Source organism: Mustela nivalis, assembly GCF_964662115.1.
Source record: "Mustela nivalis genome assembly, chromosome: 17".
NCBI classification, from domain to species: Eukaryota; Metazoa; Chordata; class Mammalia; order Carnivora; family Mustelidae; genus Mustela; species Mustela nivalis.
In genome coordinates, this window is record NC_139036.1 from 56,951,315 (window position 1) to 56,975,181 (window position 23,867).

A 23,867-nucleotide genomic window follows, 5' to 3' on the forward strand; every position below is an offset into this window, starting at 1 on the left:
GATGGACGACCCACCAAAAGACTGAATGTCTTCACACTGCTAGTTTCTGGGGCCTTCCTGGCGAGGATACTGACGTCCAGGCTGCCTGATGGGAAACGCGCCACACGGGAGCCTTCGGCAGGGAGCACGCCCTGATTGCCCAACAGTGGTCCTGCATCAGCTGGTTCACTGGCAGGTGCTGGCGGAGGGAAGACCTCACTAACACGGTGCTGCACATATGAAATAAGTCACTCACCCCAGTTCCTCACAGAATGTCACCAGGGCATCAAAGGCCAGGACAGCAGCTTTATCAGACGCTTTGTTCCCTCTCTTTTCCTGGAGACAAGAAAAGCCCACTTAGCAAAAGTCTGGTATAGTTCAATTACCTTGCAGCCTAAACGATGATGAGGAACAAGAATACCAAATGACAGCAAGCAAGCCATGTATAAAATGGTGTCCCCAAACCATGCATCAGAATCACCTGAATAACTTTTTATTTTTTTACTTTTAAATTTTGTTTATTTTTTTGGTGGATAGGAAAGTAAGGTTTATTGGGTGATAGCAAAATGATAGTACAAAGCTCCCAGGGACGGTGGGGACCTGAAGGGGTTGCCTTATTTTATATTTTTAAAGACTTTTTTTTTTTCCCCCAAGCAACATCCACACCCAACAAGGGGCTTGAACTAACAACCCCAAGCTCAAGGGTTACCTGCTGTACTGACTCAGCCAGTCAGACATCCCCCACATGGATAACTTTCAAAAAGTGAGCTGGGGCCCATACCCAGACTACTGAATTTAACTTTCTAGAACAAGAGCTTTGGGGAGTTTATTTTCAAAAAGCTGCTCAGGTGATTCTCATGCCAAGGACCCAGGGACTGGCATTTGGGAGCCCTATATAATATGATCCATTGTTTCCTTTAAGATTTTACTTTTAAGTAATCTCTACACCCAACATGGGGCTTAAACTTACAACTTTGAGATCAAGAGTCCTCCACCAACTAAGCCAGCCAGGTCCCCTAATATCATATGGCTAATTTAATAGTAAATATACGCGCCAGTGTCTTGGATTTGCAGGAACACACAAACCTCTGTGTTTACAGGATACATACTACAATATGAGCAGTGATTTCTTCTGAGTGCTGGGATTATGCATTATTTGCGTTTTTGTACATGTCTTTGTCGAAGTTTCAAAAAATTGTGAAATATTTAAAAATACAGAAAAAGAGGAAACAACAAATGTTGGCGAGGATGCGGAGAAAGGGGAAGCCTCTTACAACGCTGGTGGGAATGCAAGCTGGTGCAGCCACTCTGGAAAATAGTGTAGAGGTTTCTCAAGACATTAAAAAACAGCTAACCTACAGCCCAGCAATTGCACTACTAGGTACTTATGCTAAAGATACAGATGTAGTGAAAAGAAGGGGCACATGTACCCCAATGTTCATAGCAACAATGTCCACAATAGCCAAACTGTAGAAGGAGCCGAGATGCCCTTCAACAGATGAATGGATAAAGAAGATGTGGTCCCCATACACAGTGGAGTATTACTCAGCCATCAACAAGGATGAACACCCACCATTTACACTGGTGTGGAGGAACTGGAGGGGACTATACTTAAGTGAATCAGTCAAGCAGAGAAAGACAATTACCATATGGTTTCCCTCATATGTAAAACATAAGCAACAGAACAGAGGACCATCGGGGAAGGGAGGGAAATCTGAAGGAGGCAATCAGAGAGGGAGACGAACCATGAGAGCCTGTGGACCCCGGGAAACAAACTGAGGGTTTCAGAGGCGGAGGGCGGGGAGTAACAGGGTGATGGGTATTGAGGGCACATGCTGTGATGAGCACTGGGTGTGATACGGAACTAATGAATCACTGAGTGCTACACCAAAAACTAATGCTGTACTATATGGTGGCTGAGCAAAATAAAAAATACAGAAAACAATACAGAAAAGGAATGAAAATATAACAGACACTGATACCTGAGATCTCATCTACTGACCTTCTGCTTCTAGAAGGTGAATGAATCATCCCCACCTCCTAAACACACATAAATACACCTTCTCTCTCTGCCCTCATTCTGCCAATCTGTTTATATCACAATTTCTTCTGAAATCGTAATTCTCCTTATGGTGAGGAAACATTCAGGGCTAAACCATGTGGCTACTTTTCTACATTTCTTATGATCACATATCCTTTCTTACACAACTTTGTTCTCCCAAAATTAATTGCTGGTTTTTGTTTTAGTTTTTCACTTAAATTTTAGTGTATTTCAGGGGTGCCTGGGTGGCTCAGTAGGTTGAGCCTCTGCCTTCAGCCCAAGTCATGGTCTCAGGGTCCTGGGATCAAGCCCCACACTGGGCTCTCTGTTCAGTGGGAAGCCTGCTTCCTCCTCTCTGTCTCTGCTTCCCTGCCTACTTGTGATCTGTCAAATAAAAAAATAAAATCTTCAAAAAAAATTCTAGTGTATTATTACTTCATCCCCAAATGCTGTGATATAATGAAAAATTCATGTCAACAGGGTCAACCATGGCAGGTTCCACTTATATTTTTAGAAACCTCCCCCTGGAGCCTTCTGTCCCCCTGGTTCAACTTGAACTGCCCCTCCCTGGGCCTGGCGCACAGCTGAGACGAACCTTCCATGGTGCCCAGGTTATTCCTTTGCCTGACTCAAGTCAGATCTCTATCTTCCCCTTACTGATTACTACCGCCCTCACGGGGGACATTCTTCAGTACCTTCTCCACAGGAGGGAGTTTCTTGATATCTTGCGTCTGAAATGTCTTTTTTTTAACCATAAAGTTTAATTATGTTCAAAAAAAACTGAGTAAATAACTTTCTCTGAAAAACCATATTGACTCTCTGTAGACTGCAATTATTTGGGGGGCGGGGGCTGGTAAGTTAAACTGCCCTATTTTTTTTTTTTAAGATTTTATTTATTTGACAGACAGAGATCACAAGTAGGCAGAGAGAGAAGGGGGGAAGCGGGCTCCCCACTGAGCAGAGAGCCCTATGCGGGGCTCGATCCCAGGATCCTGAGACCGTGACCTGAGCCGAAGGCAGAGGCTTAACCCCACTGAGCCACCCAGACGCCCCAAACTGCCCTATTTTCTATTCTGAAAATCTTAAAAAGTGCCCCCTCCTGTGATTACAGAGACACACATGCCCTAATTGGCTGAGAATCAACACGAGAAAGACAAAAGCTGGGTGCCTGGGTGGCTCAGTGGGTTAAGCCGCTGCCTTCGGCTCAGGTCATGATCTCAGGGTCCTGGGATCGAGTCCTGCATCGGGCTCTCTGCTCGGCAGGGAGCCTGCTTCCTCCTCTCTCTCACTGCCTGCCTCTCTGCCTACTTGTGATCTCTCTCAAGTAAATAAATAAAATCTTAAAAAAAAAAAAAAAGACAGACAAAAGCTGCAAAGCTAAGAGCATGCAACAGAGTCTAAGAGAGTCTCAGAAATACCCCAGTGGTTGGAACGTCTGGCTGGAATCTGAACTTCTTTTTAGTCATTTGTCTTTTGCTCCATGTCTACGGAGGCACACAAACTGAAATTTCCCTTTCCAGACGCTTCTCTGCGCAGCTCACCCACTTCCTGTAAGCCGGCTGTCTGTGGCTCTCAGGAAATCTCCCCGGAAGGTGCCTGCTGCTTCTCCATCAAAGCAAGCAAAAGCATTTCTGAGGACATCTTCCGATCTGTGTCACTTAGCTTTTCGCCAAACACAGTGAGAAACATGGTGAAATCTATGGGCCCGGAAGCTCATTCATCACAGTGCATCCAGATACCCACCAGCTGGACTCCTCCCCGGGGAGACAAGCATATCACAAAATCTTCCTTGTCAGTGAAACCCTCTCTGTTCTGACCCATCGTGATGAAGGCCTCTTTGAATTCCTGACTCTGTGACCGGCCAAACAAGGGGAAAACACTGGATGTTGAGCACTGGGGGTGCTTCTTGGTAGGCCTGATCTTTGCCCTTCACTGGACATGGCGATTAAATCCCTGCACAGCTGGGAGAACATGAGCACTTCGGTCTACCGCCCTGCTGCCACCACCAACGCCCTTCTGCTCCCAGAGCCTGTAAAGACCAACACTTCCGACATCCAAACTCTGCTTAGCAAAGCGGAAGCTGTAAATGTCTTTAAACTGCCTCAAACTTAACTGGCTGGCTGGGTTGGAAATTCTAGGTTGGAAACGGTTTATCTAGAATTGGAAGGCACTGCTTCATTGTTTCTCCTTTCTGATATTATGACAAAGAAAACTGGTGCTGTTCTGGCTCCCAGCCCTCCGCATACCTCTCTGGAGGCTCTGGATCTTCTCTGCCTCACGTGTCTTCCTGATAAGCCTAGCGTGGGCTCTCATAACTCACTGTGTAAGTTTGTTTTTTGTTTTTTTGTTTCCACTGTGTAAGTTTTAAATAAACATACTATACTTCATCACCTCACCAAAATCTTTTGTCTAATTTGAATTTCAGATGAAAGGGACCAGTTTTTAAAAAAAGGTGGAGGGGAATCAGGTAATAGGTGCCCTTTGTTCCTGGCAAATACCAGGTCCACACAAGGCCCCTTCCTTCCCAATCCCAACTTGTACTCACGTCCCCTACCCGTTCAAAAACACCATTAAGCATTTACTATATTCCCGGCACTGCTCTGGCCATCACAGATCCATAGGAAACAAGAGGTCCCTGCTCTCATGGAACTTACATTTCAACAGAGCAGACAGGAAATAAGCAAATCTCTAATGTCACACATTAATAAACATAATTTCCTTTTCAAAAAGCAAGAGAAGAGCCCTCGGGCGCTCAGTTATGCCTACCAGCCCCATGGTGAGCACGTGCTGTAATTTTATCCCTGCTCTTGGCCAAGTGTTTAGTTGTTCCAGTGTCAGTCCCCGTGACCAATTTTACCACACAGCCCCTCCAGCACATGAGCTTATTCCAGGTGATTCAGTCCCAGAAATACAGTATCTGGGGAAAAGGATACCTATATATTAAAGCAGAACAGGGGGGAGCCTGGATGGTTCAGTAGGTTGAGCATCTGACTCTTGATCTCAGGGTCCTGGGATCAAGCCCCGCAGTGGGCTCTGCTCTCAGCACACAGTCTCCTTATCCCTCTCTCTCTGCCCCTCCCCCAGCTCTTGCTCTCTCTTAAATATTTTTTTTTTTTAAGATTTTTAAAATGTATTTATTTGACAGAGAGAGAGATGGTGAGAGAGGGAATACAAGCAGGGGGAGTGGGAGAGGGAGAAGCAGGCTTCCCACTAAGCAGGGAGCCCGATTCGGGGCTCGATCTCAGGACCCTGGGATCAGGACCTGAGCCGGAAGCAGTCGCTTAACGACTGAACCACCCAGGCACCCCTCAAATATCTTTAAAAAAATAAAAATAAAAAGTGCAATAGATATTGCTAGAATGCTTCCCTGCAAAAAGACTGCAACTATTCCAGGCAAAGTGCAGGTCCTCTCCGGCATGTACTCACTAGCCACGAGTGTTAGAGCCCTTTGGTGCGTGTGTCATGTGTGTCATTCCGCCGTAATTTGCACTCACCTGATGGCCACTGAATTTGAAAAGTCTTTGACGTGCCGTCTGAACGAGCTTTTCTGGGAACTTGCTTTCACATACTTTGCTTTTTCCTGTCAGTTATCGAAATCTCTCCAGGTACCCTCAACTTCAACCTCTGGTTTGCCTTCTGCATAACCAGTTTTCTAGATTTGCTATTTATATACTGGCTTTGTTTATGGTATCTTTTGCTGCCTACATTCTTTTCATGGGTTCAGGATTTTAAAAGTTCAAGAACTTGGGGCTGCCACCCGAAGAGGAAACCACCTTTAAAAGAATTTTACAGGGTTGCCTGGGTGGCTCAGTGGGTTAAAGCCTCTGCCTTTGGTTCAGGTCATGATCCCAGGGTCCTAGAATCGAGCCCCGAATCGGGGTCTCTGCTCAGCAGGGAGCCTGCTTCCCCCTCTCTCTCTCTCTGCCTGCCTCTCTGCCTATTTGTGATCTCTGTCAAATAAATAAAATCTTTTTAAAAAATTTAAAAAATAAAAGGATTTTACACCACCTTGGAAGGCGCCCTCCACCCTACCCATATGACAGATGACAAACATCTGATTGGGTGACAGGCCAGGGAGGATTAATCAGATTAAAAGAGCCCAACAACAAGCCTATAAAAACCCCTAGATTTAGAAACTCCAGCAGCGACCCTCTCCGGGTCCCCTCCCTCCCTGGGAGCTTTGTACGATCACTTTGCTATCACGCAATAAACCTTGCTTCGCTGCTCTCCTCCTCCCCCCCAAAAAAGTTCAAGAACTTTAATTCAAATACTTACTTTTTTAAAAGATAGCTTTCTGAATTTCTGATTTACTATTTCAAGCCCTAGGTTATACACTGGAATAAAATGTCCTGCAAGACATTGTTTTTTACATGTAGGTCCTCAATCTGTCTTCTATATATAAAGCGCCAAACAGGGTACTCTGACCTTGTTCCAGAAGGATGCCTGCACCACCTCTCAGACACTGCCTTCATTTTTCCATTAAATTGAGGTCTGGCTTCATCCATATTAAACTCTCATATGATCTGGGCCTTATTTCTCATTCCCTTGTCTGGGCCACTGCTCATGGCTGTTGTACAAGGATCTGGGGACGGCAACACCCCAGGACACTCTGACACCGGGTCGAGCTCGCCCTCTTCACCGTTCTTCCCGCTCGGACTTTTTCCGGCTGTTCTTGGGCACTTAGTCTTTCACGTAAGTTCTAAGATTCCACTTCCTGGGAGAGGTCTTTTGGGATTTCAACCGGAACTTCATTTATATGAACTCTGAGGTGAACTGACAGTTTTATGTCTTCCCACTCAGTTTTTGTACCTACTCAGAGCTTGTTTTCTTTCCACAAGATATTCATTTTCTTGATCTAAATCAGTAGTTCTCATGCCTGGCTGCATGTTAAAACCAACTGGGGAGAATGTTTTTTTTTTTTTTTTTTTTTTTTACGTCTCTTTAAAGGCAGTAACGTTTATGCCTAGATATTCTATAAGTTTTATTCTTAAATATTTTTTTCCTTTCCATTCCTAGGTATTCATGGTCATGTGGAGAAAAGTTAGGCTTTTTAAAATATTTTCCTTATCGGTGCCTGGGTGGCTCGGTCAGTTGGGTGTCTGCCTTCAGCTCAGGTCGTGGTCTCAGGGTCCTGGGATCGAGCCCCGCATCGGACTCTCTGCTCGGCGGGGAGCCTGCTTCTTCTCTCTCTCTCTCTGCCTGTCTCTCTGCCTACTTGTGATCTCTGTCTGTCAAATGAATAAATAAAATCTTGAAAAAAATAAAAATTAAAACTAAATAAAAAAGGGACGCCTGGTTGGCTCAGTTGGTTAAGCGGCTGCCTTCGGCTCAGGTCATGATCCCAGAGTCCTGGGATCGAGTCCCACGTCGGGCTCCTTGCTCTGCGGGGAGCCTGCTTCTCCCTCTGCCTCTGCCTGCCATTCTGTCTGCCTGTGCTCGCTCTCTCCCCCGCTCTCTCTCTGATAAATAAATAAAATCTTTAAAAAAAAAAAAAAACTAAATAAAAAATAAAATATTTCCCTTATATTTAGCCACCTTACCAGGTTTTCTTATGAATGCCAGTAGATTTCTGGCATTGCAGACATTTGCTGACATTTCTACCTTGTTTTCTATTCTTTCTGTCCCTGTGGGTTTATATATTATTTTGTCCTTTTAATGTCATTTTGGTAAAGATCAGATGTGAGTACTTGTGTACATTATTTCTCTATTTTAGCATTCACTATTTCTTATATGGAAAAGTCTGCATGTATCCATTTACAACTTCACAAATTACGCTTTGGGGGACTTTATCCATGTTGGTTAATGTAGATTTACTGTGTCATTTTTAAGTGCTTTAGACCATTCCACTGTGTGACTAACCCACTGTTTACTTATCCAATACCCTACACGCGAAGAGTTCATTATGACCGAGCTGCAGCAAACATCTCCGTGCATCTCCATACACATGACAACTTGTTTATCTAGAAGGGGAAACACCGAACCACAGAGCCCCAGCACCTTTCCATTCCTTTTCTTTCTTCAAAGCAGTCATACCAGGTCATGTCCCTGACACCACCGTGAGTTCCCCTTTCCCCACACCCTCACCAACAGTGACTGTAAACATGCTGTATACTGTTGCCAGTATGACCTGTATGAAGTGACAGCTCATGACCTCCTCTGCATTTCTCTGATTCCCAAGGGAGGCTGAGCAGCTCGTCATACCTTTATTAGATATGCTGGTTCCCTCTTCTGTGAAATGCATACTTCTTGCTCTGCAGCTGTTTGCCTTTTATAGACTGACCTGCCGGAGTTAGTTCTCTACGTATGCAGTCAATCATGTATATTGCAAATACCTTCCCCAGCAATGGCTCATTTCTCCACCTTGTTTACGGTGTCTTCTGTCATACGGAAATTTTTAGTTTGAATTTTGTCAAACAGATCATGCCTTCCTTCATAGTTTCCACTTTTAAAATCTTAACATGCTCTTCTCTTTGCCAAAGAAACAAAATATTTTTCTTCAATATTACTTTTTTGAGGTTTTTACTCCACCTATAATTCAGATGTGTATGGTACAGGAGGCAGGAATCTGACTTTATCTTTTTCCAACACCAATTATTCAACACTGCACCCTTTTCCTGTTGATTTATGTCTCCTATCAAATATCTAGTTCATTTACATACTTGGGTCTATTTCTAGGCTCTCTGCAAAGCAAGTACAACCAGTTTAAAAAAAAAAAAAAAGGCTGAAAACAAAACAAAGAACTTTCAACAATATGGGAAAATGCTTATGTAACAAAGCTAATTAAAACAAGGCAGGATTGGGACTCCTGGATGGCTCAGTTGGTTGAGTGTCTGACTCTCGATTTTGGCTCAGGTCGTGATCTCAGGGTTGTGGAGCCTGCTTAAGATTCTCTCTGGGGGCACCTGGGTGGCTCAGTGGGTTAAGCCGCTGCCTTCGGCTCAGGTCATGATCTCAGGGTCCTGGGATCAAGTCCAGGACTTGCTCAGCAGGGAGCCTGCTTCCCTCTCTCTCTCTCTGCCTGCCTCTCTGTCTACTTGTGATTTCTCTCTGTCAAATAAATAAATAAAATCTTTAAAAAAAAAAAAAAAAAAGATTCTCTCTCCATCTCTCTCTCCACCCAAACAAAACAAAACCGAAAAAACCAGAAGGCAGGATTGATCTTGGCTATGTAAAATAAAAGGCCTACAAGAGATCGCACTAAGACACACCAAATGTAAGGGAAAGAGTCTAACCTCGTGGCTGCGAACTCCATGTTCACCAGCATACCATTTCCCCCACCGCTATATCTCCTAGCCCTAGGAGCACCCCTGTAGCTTACAGGAGCTCCATCTGGGTTCAGAAATAAGATGTGTGAAATTGGAGAGTGGAGGGGGTTGGACAGAAAGGGGTCCTGCTGCCCAGATTTACCTGGAGTTTTGCTACTTCCTTCCTGATCAGGAAACTGACTTGGTCCCGGTCGTTCCTGGAGTAATAGAGACGGCACCAGGAAGGCTTCCCGTCCCTGCCTGCCCGGCCAGACTCTTGGTAGTAACCAGCCATAGACTTGGCAATATTCCAGTGAGCGACAAACCTGAAGGATCCAAAGGGACAAGCAGAGTGAGCTGTGGCAGAAGAGCTGAGAGGAGGAGTAATCAGAATCAGGGAAACAGGGCTCTCAGTGGTCATCAAGAGCAGGGAGGCTGGCAGGTTTCTGAATAAATGTGGCCAAGACCCCGCACCCAATCAGAAGGCCTTCCTGCCACGGAGTGGCCCAAGTTAAAGTCCACAGCAGGGGCGCCTGGGGGGCTCAGTGGGTTAAAGCCTCTGCCTTCGGCTCAGGTCATGATCCCAGGACCCCACATGGGGCTCTCTGCTCAGCAGGGAGCCTGCTTCCCTTCCTCTCTCTCTCTCTGCCTGCCTATCTGCCTGTTTGTGATCTCTGTCTGTCAAATACATAAATAAAATCTTAACCCACTGAGCCACCCAGGTGCCCCCATAAATAAAATCTTAAAAAAAAAAAAAATGCCACAGCAGAATTAAAGGGGGCAATTCCAGTCCATATGAGAAACCAAAACTCTCCCAGTCACGGCCCAGAGGAAGAGCACTGGGCTTAAAGAAACAAGAAGGTGAGGCCACTAGGGAGCTGCATAACCTCGAGTAAATCCCTTCACCCTCATGGCAGAGAGGGAGAAATAACATTATTAAATACCTACTATGGGCCAGTTTATATATTTGTCTCATTTAACTTCACAGTTACTATCAGGTGAGATAACTCCATTTTACAGACAATGAAATGATTCAGGAAGATGTATACAAGGTGACATAGCAAGGGGACAGCAGAGCTAGGATTTGGGCCTATGGTTGTCAGACTAAAGTTGGCCCTAACAAGCCACAGCCAGTGCAGGGTCCAAACTCTGCTTCTGAAATCTGTGTTCTCTTAAATGTAAGCATATAGACTCATTCCTCCCCTGACCAACCCAGCTGGTCTTAACGAGACCATGTATGCAAAAGTGCTCTGTAAATCATACAAGGCATTATTGTTGGTGTCAATCAAAGCAAAGGGCTTCCGGCGGTAGCTGAAAATGTCTCTGGAATGTTAGGTGGGGCTAGAGGTAAAAGACTTCCCAGCAGTTGCCAGGGTGGGTCTAGGAGGCTGAGATGTACCCGTCTCTTCTAGACTGTCAGTAAGCAGTAACAAGGAATGCTGGGTAACAAGCCATTGCCTTTTATTTTCCACAGGGAGCATTTTTAGATAGTCCGTTCCAGCGAGGGAACTGGGCTGCGTTAATGGACGGGCCCGATGGCTGCATGCTGCCCTCTACTGGGGGATGGGAGAACCTGCTGCATAGTCCCTGGAGAGTGGGCCGCACAGCACCTGTCACCATGTAGGCTATGCACTGTGGATTCTCTCCTGGGGCCTCCTTCCCCTCTGGCCCTAGAAGGACCATGTGCTCTTGGTCCTTGAGGCAGAGCACTAGGCAGCCCACTTGAGCCAGGGCCCAACTGGATAGGGAAGGCAAGAACCATCACTCACCTGACATTGGCTTTGTCCACTCCCATCCCAAAACTAATGGTTGCAACAATGACAGGGACCTTCTCCTCCATCCACTCGTTCTGCACCAGTGTTCTTTCGGAAGCCTTCAGCCCTGTGATGGAGGGGAAGGTGACGAAGGGAGCCCGTCTTGCCCCTGGAATCTACCTCGGGTTTGCTGCTGTATTGGGCGCTACGCACACCCGGAATCCATCACTTACCAGCTATATGGCCCTGGGCCATGCACTTCACCTCAAAGACCCTGGCCTGCGTGGAGCACAGAGCACTCCATAAGCATCAAAGCCCAGATTCAACCCCAAGTCCACTGGCCTCCAAAACCTATGCTCTTTCCATAACACCAGTACCTGGACTTCTAAAAACTCCTCACCTGCTGCTGGAAAGGCGCAGGGTGAGAAAAAAAATTCAGGAGTCATAGTTCTCATTTTAGATCTCATTTGTGTCTACATTCCTTTTTATGAACGTAAGGGAATCGTTTTAGCTCTGCCTGGGTATCCGGAAAAAGAGGGCAGACCATCTGAGCATCCAGGATCCTTAAAGAACCAGAGGCCCATGGAGAGGCTTCTGAGATGGAGGCAGACCCCACGGCCCAGGCACCCCTCACCTGCATGGTAAGCCTTGGCACTCAGTCCCCTGTAACTGAGCTCTGTGGCCAGCTGTTCGCAAGCCTCTCTGGTCCTGCAGTAGACAATGCCGCAGCCGGACAGCAACTGAATGAGGAGACACAGGAAGAGAGTGAGAGTTAAGAACAGAACAATCTGTCCGTTTTACTGTGGCCTCCTTTAAAAGAAGCTCTCGCTCTTTCTCCTGTCAGACCCATAGGTTCCTCACCCCTTTACCAGCTTTCTGTCCAAGAGCCTTAAGGCAGAAGTCTTGCAGGTTCCCGTAGGGATCAGAAAGCAGCTCTTTGAACTGCACGTCATAGAACAGGTTGGCGCGAAAGCAGGGAGTCTTGAAGGTGGCAACTGGCTGCTTCAGGTGCAGGGCAGCAAATACATCCTCTTGGACTTGCGGGGTGGCTGTGGCAGTCAGAGCTACACACGGGGCATGTGCCAGGCGGGAACGGAGGGTACCCAGACGCAAGTAGTCAGGACGGAAGTCGTGCCCCCACTGAGAAACACAATGAGCTTCGTCCACCACCAGGTAGGAGAGCAGGTGACGGGACACCAGTGAGTTCAGCGTGGGCTGGAAGGAGGCCGAAGCCGCCATCTCCGGTGTAATGTACAGAAGTTTGGTCTGTGGCTTTTCTCGCTCTAGATCAGAGAGCAGCTCCTTTTTCTCCTGTGCTGAGAGTTTAGAGTTCAGGGAACTCACTCGTACCTTCAGAGCCAGCAAGTGATCCACTTGGTCCTGAGGTAACAAAGGAAACAGTTCACTGAGGGGAGGACCCGGTGGTCAATGTCACCTTGGCTCGCTGGGCATTTCCCAGCCATAAACATCCTTCTCCCAACCTCCAAGGTCTTCTCTGTGCACACGATTACAGGAGGTGCAGTGGTTGAGAGCACAGAGACTAGAGACAGACAGTCCTGGCTCTTTCTGACTCACTGAATCACCACAGGCTCTTTGGCTGGCTCTGAGACTCTGTTCATCCTGTAAAACTGGCAACTACCTAACAGCATAGCTGTTGGCATTAAATGAAATTTTACACTGCAAAAATGAAATGAATGCACATGAACCATTGAATTCAAAGCCTGAGACCTCGCGAAACTCACGAAGCACTGTTCCTATCACTTCGTTTCTCTTCGTGCTGGATGGCTTTTAACCGCATGGCCACACTTCCTCATTTCTGATTCTGTCAGCCCATCTGCAGGCCTTAAATATACCCAGAGGTGCAGAGCAGATGCTGACAATGTCTCAGCCCATTTAGATCAATTTCGCTTTCTATCCATCTGCATCTTCTAACCTGTCAAAAGTGCACATGTGTGTCCATGAATGAGTGTCTCACTCATATGTGTATTTAGACATAGTTCCATACTCCTCTGGGTGGAAAGTAACAAAGGAAGGTGAGAGACCTCAGGCCATCGAGACACAGAAGACTCATTCATAACCCTCCAGAGTGATATATACTACTACTACTGGAGCTCCCACATTTGGGCAATTCAGAAACCCAACACAGAAAGGGAGATAGGCAAATCAAAGAAAATAAAAGGGTAAAGACCATGGCTCAGTGGGTTAAAGTTTCTGCCTTCAGCTCAGGTCATGATCTCAAGGTCCTGGGATGGAGCCCCACATTGGGCTCTCTGCTCATCAGGAAGCCTGCTTCCTCCTCTCTCTCTCTCTCTCTCTCTCTCTCTCTCTCTCTCTCTCGGCCTACTTGTGATCTCTATCTGTCAAATAAATAAATAAAATCTTAAAAAAAAAAAAAGGGTAAAGACCAAACAAGAAGTGACATTTCCAGCTGAAAACAACAACAACAAAAACAAAACAAACCTTCCCCTAAACTTTTTGGGCTACCATCTTCACTCCCCTAAGCCTCACCTGAATCAAAGCAATTAGTGGAGAGATTACGATGGTGATGCCTTTGGCCAACAGAGCAGGGAGCTGATAGCAAAGGGATTTTCCTGCCCCTGTGGGCATGCACACAAAGACATCCTTGTCACCTGCAAAAAGACAACAACACTTAATAGTTCCTGCCTGGGGGGATCTGGGTGGCCCAAGCAGTTCAGTGTCTTTAGATTTCAGGTCAGGTCATGATCTCAAGGTTGTGAGATCAAGCCCAGCCCCACTTCAAGCTCCCCTCTCAGTGGGGAGTCTGCTTGAGATTCTCTCCTTCTCCCTACGTCCCTCCCCACATTTGTGCATGAGCACACTCTCTCTCTTGCAAATAAATAAATAAATCTTCAAAATAAATAAATAAATAAATACAGACTTCCTGCCTTTTCTCTTTTACTTCACCAAGGCTGCTGAAAAATGAGAGTATAGGAAATGCACCTAGCAGAGTGTCTGGCACACAGAAAGTTCTCAATATGATGCGAATTTCCTTCCCATCCTTCCTGTGTAAAGGGAGAGATCCAGAGAGATGGAAATGGGCATAAACCATTTCCAGTAATGGCAATAACAACCATGAGCGTGCGAAGTCTGAGTCTGTTGGGATATGCATGATGGAATTAAATAGCCATGAAAAGCTGAATATTTCTAGATGAGTGGGCCCAGCTGTGGAGACAGGGAAGCAACATCACTTAGAGATCTTTGTAATTAATATTACATTGTTGCTTTCCTCTTGACAACCCCCATTTTTCAATGTATCTCAGGTTTACAGTATTATTACTGCCTCCTTCCCTACTTAGGACCCAGGTCAGTCTTCAAAAAAGGGCTTAGAGGGGCATTTGGGTGGCTCAGTCCTAAAGCATCTGCCTTTGGCTCAGGGTCCTGGGATCAAGCCCCGCACGAGGACTGCTTCTCCCTCTCCAACTCCCCCTGCTTATGTTCCCTCTCTTGTTGTCTCTCTAACTCTGTCAAATAACCAAATAAATATATCTTATTTATTCATTCATTTTTTTTTTTTTTAATAAAGGGGGGTTGGTTGGAAGGTCAGTGGCTGGATTAGGTTATTCCGGCCACGCCCACTACCGCCCACACAGAAACCAACAAGAATTGAAATCTAAGAGTTGTTTTCTTTTTTTTTTTTTTAAGAGTTGTTTTCAAAGATAATTGCCAATGCTGGTATGAAATGGAAGAACCAGAAGAGCTGGGTGATTCTGCCAATAAAACTGAAAGTTTTAAGTGACAAGTCTACAAGATTTCCAACAATTAGGGACCAAGGGTGGGAAAGTAGGAAGGGCTGAAAGGAAGGCTTTTTGAAGGTGGCAACTGGCAATGCTACAGTATACAACCAGCACAAATGTACACGCAGGTAGTTTGGCAATGTTACCTCTCACTACGGCCATGGTCGCACTCTCCTGTAAAGGTGTCTTAAAAGAGTCAAACCCAAAGACCTTCTTCAACGTGCTCCGGACTCGACGTTCAGGGTCAAAAGAAGGGCGGGTGCTCATCTTAGCGACAGACCGTGGCCAGAAGTTAAGGTAAAGGCGATGATCGTATGATGGCAACGAAAACCCTCTGTTCCGCTTTTAAAATACTGCTCATTTTTCTCTAAGTAAAATTTGCTTTATTCCTCTCAAGCAGTATATTATTTCCAGCTAAAACAGCTCCAGATGAACAGCCTCAAGCAGCACATTGCCGGGCAATTAACATCTCCACTTTCACGCTCGGGAAAACAGAAACGCTGAAATAGCCCATCCATGATACAGCCCAGGCTAGAAATCAGATTACGAGAAGAAACTCAAACTGTATCTTTGGAATAATTTGGAGAAGATGGAATTGTTTTTCTAAGATCCACCTCCCGCTCCTTTTATAAGCTCTGGTCTCACGGCCATTCCCCCAGAGCCCCGACCCCTTCTTCCGACCTCCCGGAGGAGAATTCATCCCTCTTCCTCTAAACCCCAAAGGAGCTCCACTCCTTTCTCCCTTCCCCCAGCCGAAGCCTCCCTCTCTTCACCCCAAGATATGTGAGCTGGGCGCGGGCCACCCAGGAGCGAAGGACTCTTGCCGGGCCGCTGCTGCCCGCCGGTCGGGAACTACTCGAAGACCCCCATAAGCCACCCCAAATTCTGAGGAGCCAAATGGCTGGGAATTGTGTCAGGGAAAACCCACTCAACTTTATCTCTGTCGCGCGGTGATGACGTTTCGGCAGCTCCGGGCCCGAAGGGCGGGGCCAGGCGCAGAAACGGCCCTTTTGATTGGTTCCTGGAGGGGAACCGGCGCGGGTACTCCTGGGATAGGAAAAAGTTACCTTTCCGTACGGAAGTCGGCGATTTTGACTCGTAGAAGTGAAGCACTCTGGGATTGTGGGAGTAAGATGGCGGGGAAGAAGAATGTTCTGTCGTCTCTGGCAGTTTACGCGGAAGATTCAGAGCCCGAGTCCGACGGCGAGGCTGGGGTCGAAACGGCGGGCGGCGCGCCTGGTGAGGCCCGAGGAGGGAACTGGAAGGGGTGAATCTGGTGTCTGCTCGGAATGCTGCTCACCTAGCAGAGCGGGAGGGAAAGAGATGGTCATTGTGCCCCGAGTATCGGGTCCGGGAGCCTCGAACCGCGATCGAGACTCTGGTTGGGACAGACTAGACGCTCTGGAATAAAAACGGGCCATCTCCTTCCGTTGATTCGATTATTCTGCCGAAACTTTGGAAAGGCTCCGTGCCGGGCAGCGTGGGACAGAGGGGTGGATGGAGAGGATCCAAAGCTACCTATTCCCTCCGGGTTCACTGTGTAATGGGGAGAGCGATGAGTAGAACGTACGTGGAGGTTGAAAAAGGTTGTGTCTTGTTAAATTTATAACTTCGCTTTAGGAATGTGCCCTAGACGCATCTTGGAGCCTTTAAAGATATTGTGTCTGATCTCGCTGATGAGGGAGTAATTCGTAGATTTGGGGTGGGATCTGGGCGTGGATTTTGTGAGCTTTCTAATGCTTCTCAGTGATTCGCTTACTTTGTGAGCTGTTAAAGGTCATCAGTGATTTTGTTGCCCTACTCAGTTGAGAGTCACCATGTTAGGAAATGAGAAGAGAATTCTCTGTGATCATAAGGCAGCAACTTATGTATCATATCTGTGCCTTCCTTTTCTCCTTTGGAGGTTAGCTTCTCTCAGTTTTTTGTGGTGTCTTCCAGTTGGGAAGTTCTCTGGTGGTTTCCCAGTAATTTGTATCATTTTATATTTTTTTGTTGTTAGGTTGTTTTGGTTTAAAGGTAGAAGATGATTTTGTTTTTCAAGTAGTATGATTGGTAATCCCTTTGAGGGTCCCAGTTAAAGCTCCTGTTCGTAGGGAGGACACACAAAAATGAGGACAATGGAGTCCTTGTTTTGTATGAGAAGATAAGCTCTGGTGCTTCTGGTACAAGGTAGAGATAACCACATCAAAGGAGGTTTTCAAACAACTTGCAACAACAGTAGCTCAGAAAAGAGAAGGCTTCAACTGGCATACTAGGTGGATAGGAAGCATGAAAGAAAAACTTTGGCATTTGGTTTTCTGCCATGTTCTTTTAATGATTTTATCCACTAAATTGTGTTCTTTCCAAAGGCAAATTCTGGACCTATAGTCACACGAGATTTAGGCACCCCTCTGATCTTCGGGGCTGGTTCTGGCCGCTCAAAATATTGTCTTTCATTTTTGTTTCCCTTCATTCGTTTTTCTTTTTTCCTCTTTTTCAGAGGAGAAAGGTGGATTAGTATCCGAAGCCTATGGAGAGGATGACTTCTCTCGCCTCGGAGGTGATGAAGATGGTTATGAAGAAGAAGAGGATGAGAACAGCAAACAGTCGGTAAGTAAATCTGTTCCCAAATCCAGAGTTGCTCAAAGTACCATTTCATTTGGCAGAAACCTTCGAACTGTACTGACAGTGTTCCATTCCATGGCTAACGTCATTCCCCTCTGTTCCCCTGCTTTTTGTTTGGTTTCAGTTGAGGAAACTGGGTTGGATATCAGTAGTTCTGTTTTGAAAACAAAACTTGTTTTCATCTGGACCATTTTGTATTAACTTTTGATTTGAAATTGGGGGAAGAGATAATGGGCTATTTCATTTAAGCGAGATATCAATGAGTGTTTCATATGGGTTTTCCCGGTTTAGATAGTTTATTCCATTTACAGCAATGCATTCATCCTAACTGGTATATCATTTATATCTGCAGTCAACTCTGTACTATTTTTAATCTTGGTTGGAACTTATTCAGATCTTTCGGTTTTTTAGTGAGATTAGGAAGGGAAATTATTTAAGTTTTTTATTTGTGGTTTGATCCTTCTTAACTTCTTTTTTGATATTTTACTTGCACTTTTTATAAGAGTGCCTGCCGTTCTTGAGTACAAATCTTCCCGGACATTTAGTATGTGCTGGCAACAAGAAAAAGAGAAGTTGTGCCTTAATTAAACAGAAAGTCTTTGCATACATTATCACCTGAGTCTTAGGAGGCAAAGTTTATAACAGCTTGGAAAGAAAGCAAGGATTCAAGCTGATGCTTAGCACAAAGACATACAGAGTGAAATCTGGATATAGAATCTGGTTATTCAGCGACACCTTTAACCAAAATACTTAATGTACTTTACTATTTGAAAGTTTTCTTGTGTATTGATATTTAAATATTAGTGTCAAAAGATGTTTTAAGTAAAACAAAAAAGCATTTTGTATTTGATGCTCTTTTGGAAGATATTTTCATGTCCATAGCTCCACCATTAATGCTGATAATTAAGAATTGACTAAAATTGTTTAGAAAAGCTTTGCAAATTGTTTTCTTTTCTTAAGTGCACCCATACTGGCTTAACACCATAACAGTTCTCTTAGTAAGTGTGCATGATAACGTTTCCGAAGTGTTGTTCCATATTACTTTGCTTAGAATTTTCATCATATTTAAGCTTTACATCATTCTAGTAAAATCCTCTCATCAAATCCCGATATAGACATTCTAAAATGTGATTGTATTTGGCCGAGCTACATCTCTGATTATTTGGCACGATTGATCTCATTTTAAGCAAATCATGGAGATTGCATTTAATTAACCCTTTGGGCTCACTGGCACTTGGCAGGACAATTAAGTCTCGAAGCTATCGGTATAATTTGTTCAAGTCTCACAGGTGATGTTTATATCAACATCTGGGGCGCTACTTGGTGTTTGGGTTAAAGTGTAGCTCGATTGAAAAAAGCAATTTCAAATGAAACTTAATTTTTTTCCCCCCTGGGTGTTAAGTTAAAGGCTCTTGTACTTTGGGGTGTTCTGGGAACAGACATGGATATAGCTACGTAGTAGGGTGGCTGATCTTTGACCTTCAGTAGCCTTCCGTGGAATGGTGGGCTAGCCCATGTGAGGCTGTATTGCACGCTTTAGAGAATGCCTTATTCACATGATGATTTGTGTCAGGCTGGCTGTTCGGATCAGGAGCAAGACTGGATAGAACGAGTCAGTGGCAGTTCTGTGAGTGCTTGGATGGAGGCAGAGTCTGCTCAGCTGGGACCCAGGAAAGGCCAGGTGTTGGTCTGTAGCCCTTCCCTGGGTCACTTGCCCTGGCCATTTGACGCCTGCTCTCCTACTGTTCATGTAGTTGTGACTGTTCTGGGCTGAAGTGCTGGGGTGTGGTGGTGGGGTTCATGGCCCTCTGACCGTGAACCATGTTATGGTAGGTCTGGGCCTGATGTCCTTGTGTATATGAAAGGCAAAGGAGGAACAAAAGGTTCTCATGTTCCTGGTTTTAATCAGCGATATTTCATTAGAAACACTGTGTCTGTTTTATCCTGTGGGACCTGGTCTTATTCTTTTCTGACACATTGCAACCTTTTTCCATTTTTATATATGTGATTTTTAACTCAGGCATTTTCATCACTCTAGACTATGGCACTGCTGGAGTCACGACCTTGAGCTGCTGATGTTCTTTTCTCCACCCCACCCCCGGAACATCTCCTTTTCCCCTTCTCTTCCTCTAGTTCTGGGTCATAGGGCAGGGGAGGGGTTCTTGGTGGGATGGCTCCAGCCCCTAGTTATGCATGTGAGACCCCTCAGGCCCGCTCCTTTAAGCTTAATCCTCTAAATTCTTTGTCTTGTAGGAAGATGACGATTCAGAGACTGAAAAACCTGAGGCTGATGACCCAAAGGTATTTGGTGTTGGCTGTGGTGGGGTGGCTGGATGCAAACAAGGCATTGTAACATTGTGGCTCAGTTCCTATGTCTGGGCCAGCTCAGTCCCGCTAACACACTTTGCTAACACACTGTGCAACCACGTGTACATTCTCTGTGTTGAAACCAGCTTTCTAAAGAAAGGAGGTCACGAGTAACGAGTGGAACGAGTTAAGTCCTGAGGCAGCTTGGATTTCCAGCCTTGCAGATAGTGCCATATCTGCAGTCTAGAAAGGCGAGAGGCCTGGCTGAGCGTAGCAGCCTGCCTCTGCTCTTAGACAGGTGGGCTTGGTGGGGTCGCTGCGCCTGCAGGTGGGTTAGATGTGGGAATGTGTCTGGAATCAAGAAGCCATAAGGGCTGCCTATTGTACTCTTCAGTTGTCTAGAAGTGAGGAAGGGCCATGAGAGGGTCAGACAGAGTGAGGCCTCTCCCTGCCTTTTGGAAAAGCTGTACCTAATCCTTGTTTCCCCAGGCCCATGACCATCTACTTTTAGGTAAACAGAAAGGGCTTTCTGAAACAAAATCGCCATTTCTTCTCATACTTCCCTCCCAGTAGCAGCTGGGAGTCGTTAGCAGCATTTCCTGGCATGCTCCTTAACCTATTTTGATGTTGGGTAAGGGAACCCTGCCCCCCCCCCCCCCGCTCTCCCCACTCCTGCTTTGTGTCAGGTAGGCTTGCTGGACTGTACCCTGTGCCTGTTGAGGACACATTCTTTAGGGAACAAACATTTCTCTTTCAAAGAGAAAGTCTGATTCTGTCACTCTAGGCCTGGGGAATATGGGCCTAGTTTTGTGCTTAAAAGCTACTTTGAAACCAACCAAAGCCTTCAAGGCAACATAGTAGAATTTAGAAAATTGTACCAAATTATAATCAAAACCGTAGTGTATCTGAAAGCAGGGCACGAGCTGTTCCAAATTTGAACCGATTCTGTGTTCGGATAGAACTTTGTGCAGCCGTTCAGCTAAGCCCGTGAGAGGCTGTGGATGGTACGGAAAACACATTTTCCCAAGGAAGAAAGCTTGGGCACCAGCACTCAGAAGAAAGAAAAAACTTGAGCCCTAGGTACTGCAAATGCCGCGCCTTTCTGTGCCAAGTTAAGGAACTCAGGGTTAACTCATCCAGGCATTCTAAGCGTAAAACCGGAGGGCACACCTGTGGCCTGGGTCAAGGGCGGCCACCCAGCTGCTTGGGCTTGCGGAAGGAAAATGGCGGTGGTGGTAGTATCTTCTGTCTTAGTATTTGGGGTGTGAGGGCCTTCGAGCCCAGGCATGAGATAAGCCTGAGGAGCTTCGAAGTGCTGGAACTTCATTGTGGAGGACGAAGAGAGTTTGTGGGACCTGCAGCCTTTGTGTATGTAGTGGCTGGCCTTTGCTTAAGGCTGGAAGGCCTCCTGGGGAAGTTGGCTAGAGAAAAAGGTACAGGCACTCTGCTGCCACCCCTTCTGGAATACAGCAAGCTAAACAGCAAATCCCCTGGGAATGAGGTTGGTGGTGAGGGGGCCAGAACTGGGAAATAGGTTAAAGTGTCTCGGGTCAGCCTTTCTCAGTACCATGTGAAGGTTGGGAAGACGTGTCTTTTTTTTTTTTAAGATTTTGTTTATTTGACAGATCACAAGTAGGCAGAGAGGCAGGCAGAGAGAAAGGGGGAAGCAGGCTCCCCGCTGAGCAGAGAGACTGATGCGGGGCTCGATCCCAGGACCCTGAGATCATGACCTGAGCCAAAAGGCAGGGCCTGAGCCACCCAGGTGCCCCAAGATGTGTCGCTTATACTCAGCGTTTGACTGATACGCCTTACTGTATTTCATTCAGTCATTTGAACTTCGAGTCTGGTTGTGGCATAAAAAGTGTTCTGGAACAATGTCTGTTCTTGAGAGGCCCTCGGAGAGCAGAATGCAGAAGCCACTCTTATAGTGACTTGTAGTTCTTTTGGAGGATGGGTGTGGAAGGGGTCAGACAGAGCTGTACATGTCCTTAAGTCCAAAAATCACGAGTGTTCATGGCACCGCAAGGACTGGAAGTCTTCTGTGCTCCCCACGCCTTAGTCCTGGTGCTGCCTTCCTCTCCTGCCCGAGCTGGTCTCAGACTGTCTTCAGGCAGCAGCCTCCACCTCAGACCCTCCCAGTCCTTCATCCCTCTATTCCAGAACTCTGCTGGTGGCATGCTTAGTTGATTTTTAACTATATAGATATAGATATAGTTATATATTCTTGAAGATTTATTTATTAGAGAGAAAGTCTGCATACACGTGGTGGGGGAGGGAGGAAGAGGGAAAGTCTCAAGCAGACTTGACTGTAGGGCTTGATCTCATGACCTTGAGATCATGACCTGAGCCAAAACCAAGAGTGGGACACTTAACCAACTGTACCTCCCAGGCACCCCAACTTTTAACAATATTTTTGAATTCCAAGCCTTCAATTTTGAATATTTCTACCTTAAATATATGAAGTTTCTAAAATAGGATATGTTACCAGGATGCATTAGAGGCGTCATTTATTTTGTTAGCAAATGGCTTGATGTCATTTCCGCCGGAACTGTCTTTCCCAACAGATGGCACTTCTTCCTGCCTTGGCTTTATTCTTCTTCTTATTATTATTATTATTATTATTATTCAAGATTTTCTTTATTTGACAGATAGCACAAGTAGGCAGAGTGGAAGGGAGAGGGAGAAGCAGGCTCTCTGCTCCCAAGACCCTGGGATCATGACCTGAGCCAAAGGCAGTTACTTAACCAACTGAGCACCCAGGCATCCCTTATTACTATTTTTGTGAAGATTTTATTTATTTGTCTGAAGGAGAGACTGAGAGCATGAACAGGGGAGGGGCAGGGGAGAGGAGCGTGGAGCAGGGCTCAATCCCACGACCCCGAGATCACAACTAGAGCTGAAATCAGACACTCAGTCAGCTGAGCCAGCCAGGCATCCTCTGCTTTAGCTTTTTGTGTGTGTGTGTGTGTGTGTGTGTGTGTGTGTGTGTTTGTGGATTTAATGGCAGGGGCTGGCTGTTTCTGCTTTTCCAGTGGTGAGGTTTTTTTGTTTTTTTGGTTTTTTTTTTTTTTTGCTTTAGCTTTTTAAAATCTGCTTTTCATTTCTTACTACAGCAGTTCTCAGAACACTTTGGTTTCTTTGCACAATTAAACACCGAGGATCCCGAAGAGCTTTACTTCATTTTGGTTTTATCTATTGGTATTTACTATTTTAGAAGTTAAAACTGAAAAAATTTGGGGGGCACCTGGGTGGCTCAGTGGGTTAAGCCTCTGCCTTCGGCTCAGGTCATAATCCCAGGGTCCTGGGATCGAGCCCCACATCAGGCTCTCTGCTCAGCAGGGAGCCTGCTTCTCTCTCTGTCTGCCTCTCTGCCTACTTGTGATCTCTGTCTGTCAAATAAATAAGTAAAATCCTCGGGGGGAAAAAAACCTGAAAAAAATTTTTAAATAGTTGTTATTTTAAAATAACAAACCCATTACATATTAATGTAATACGTAATGTAATGTAAAGCACGTTTTAATGAAAAATAGCTATTTCTGAAACTGAAAAAAGTTGATGCAAAGATGCACTTTTTCCCCTTGTGCAGGTCTCCTTAACGTCAGACGGCCATCTTGGTGCACAGCTAGGTTCTCCTCACTGTCCTGCACTCGCTCTGTTGCAGTGTGTTCTTTGGGTTGAAGTAGTTAAAATCTGATTTCACATACCGGTCACTGGGAAAAAATATTTTAATAGCCCTTTAGGTGATTGTGGATCTCTTCTTTGATTATTTGATCCAAATTCAACAAGCAGTGGTTTCCTAAAAGTTACTCACACCATGGAATGTAATACGTTCTCAGTGACCTTTTTTTAAAACTGTTCTTTTAGATTGTATTTATTTATTTTAGAGCGCTTGAGGGAGAGCACAAGCAAGAGGTGGGGCAGAGGGAGAACCAGGCTCCCCCCTGAGCAGGGAGCCTGATGTGGGGCTCAGTCCCAGGAACCCTGGGATCACAACCTGATCAAGCCCCGCATTGAGCTCTCTGCTCAGCAGGGAGCTTGCTTCCCCTACTCCCTGCTGCCTTTCTGCCTACCTGTGATCTCTGTCTGTCAAATAAATAAATAAAATCTTAAAAAAAAAACAAACTTCAACTTCAATGCCCTCTTGCCCTAGCCTGGGCCATGTCAGTGCCAAAGTAGGCCCTTC

At 45.7% G+C, this 23,867-nt stretch overlaps 2 protein-coding genes across 7 annotated transcripts in view; one reads left to right on the forward strand and one right to left on the reverse strand.

Annotated features, from left to right (window-relative positions):
* The window catches only part of RECQL5 (RecQ like helicase 5), a 37,170-nt gene extending 21,412 nt beyond the window's left edge, over positions 1–15,758 (reverse strand). The window contains exons 1-8 of one of the 3 annotated variants that reach the window (XM_082705204.1): positions 15,557–15,758; positions 14,920–15,054; positions 13,527–13,648; positions 11,880–12,398; positions 11,653–11,758; positions 11,034–11,145; positions 9,428–9,590; positions 236–315 (exon numbers count right to left, since the gene is read on the reverse strand). In XM_082705204.1, the coding sequence (XP_082561330.1) occupies positions 236–315; positions 9,428–9,590; positions 11,034–11,145; positions 11,653–11,758; positions 11,880–12,398; positions 13,527–13,648; positions 14,920–15,040 (1,223 nt within the window). In that variant the 5' untranslated portion in view covers positions 15,041–15,054; positions 15,557–15,758. Of the gene's footprint in view, positions 1–235; positions 316–9,427; positions 9,591–11,033; positions 11,146–11,652; positions 11,759–11,879; positions 12,399–13,526; positions 13,649–14,919; positions 15,177–15,556 lie in introns of those variants that run through there. The other 2 variants (XM_082705205.1, XM_082705203.1) reach the window with 2 other exon arrangements.
* A 44-nt stretch (positions 15,759–15,802) lies between these two features.
* The window catches only part of SAP30BP (SAP30 binding protein), a 36,324-nt gene continuing 28,259 nt past the window's right edge, over positions 15,803–23,867 (forward strand). For 2 of the 4 annotated variants that reach the window (XR_014304447.1, XM_082705269.1), the window contains exons 1-3: positions 15,863–16,012; positions 17,253–17,362; positions 19,631–19,678. Coding sequence is in view for 3 of the 4 variants with exons in the window: in XM_082705269.1 (XP_082561395.1) it covers positions 15,907–16,012; positions 17,253–17,362; positions 19,631–19,678 (264 nt within the window). In the remaining variant the exon portion in view is untranslated. Of the gene's footprint in view, positions 16,013–17,252; positions 17,363–19,630; positions 19,679–23,867 lie in introns of all 4 variants that reach the window. The other 2 variants (XM_082705267.1, XM_082705268.1) reach the window with 2 other exon arrangements.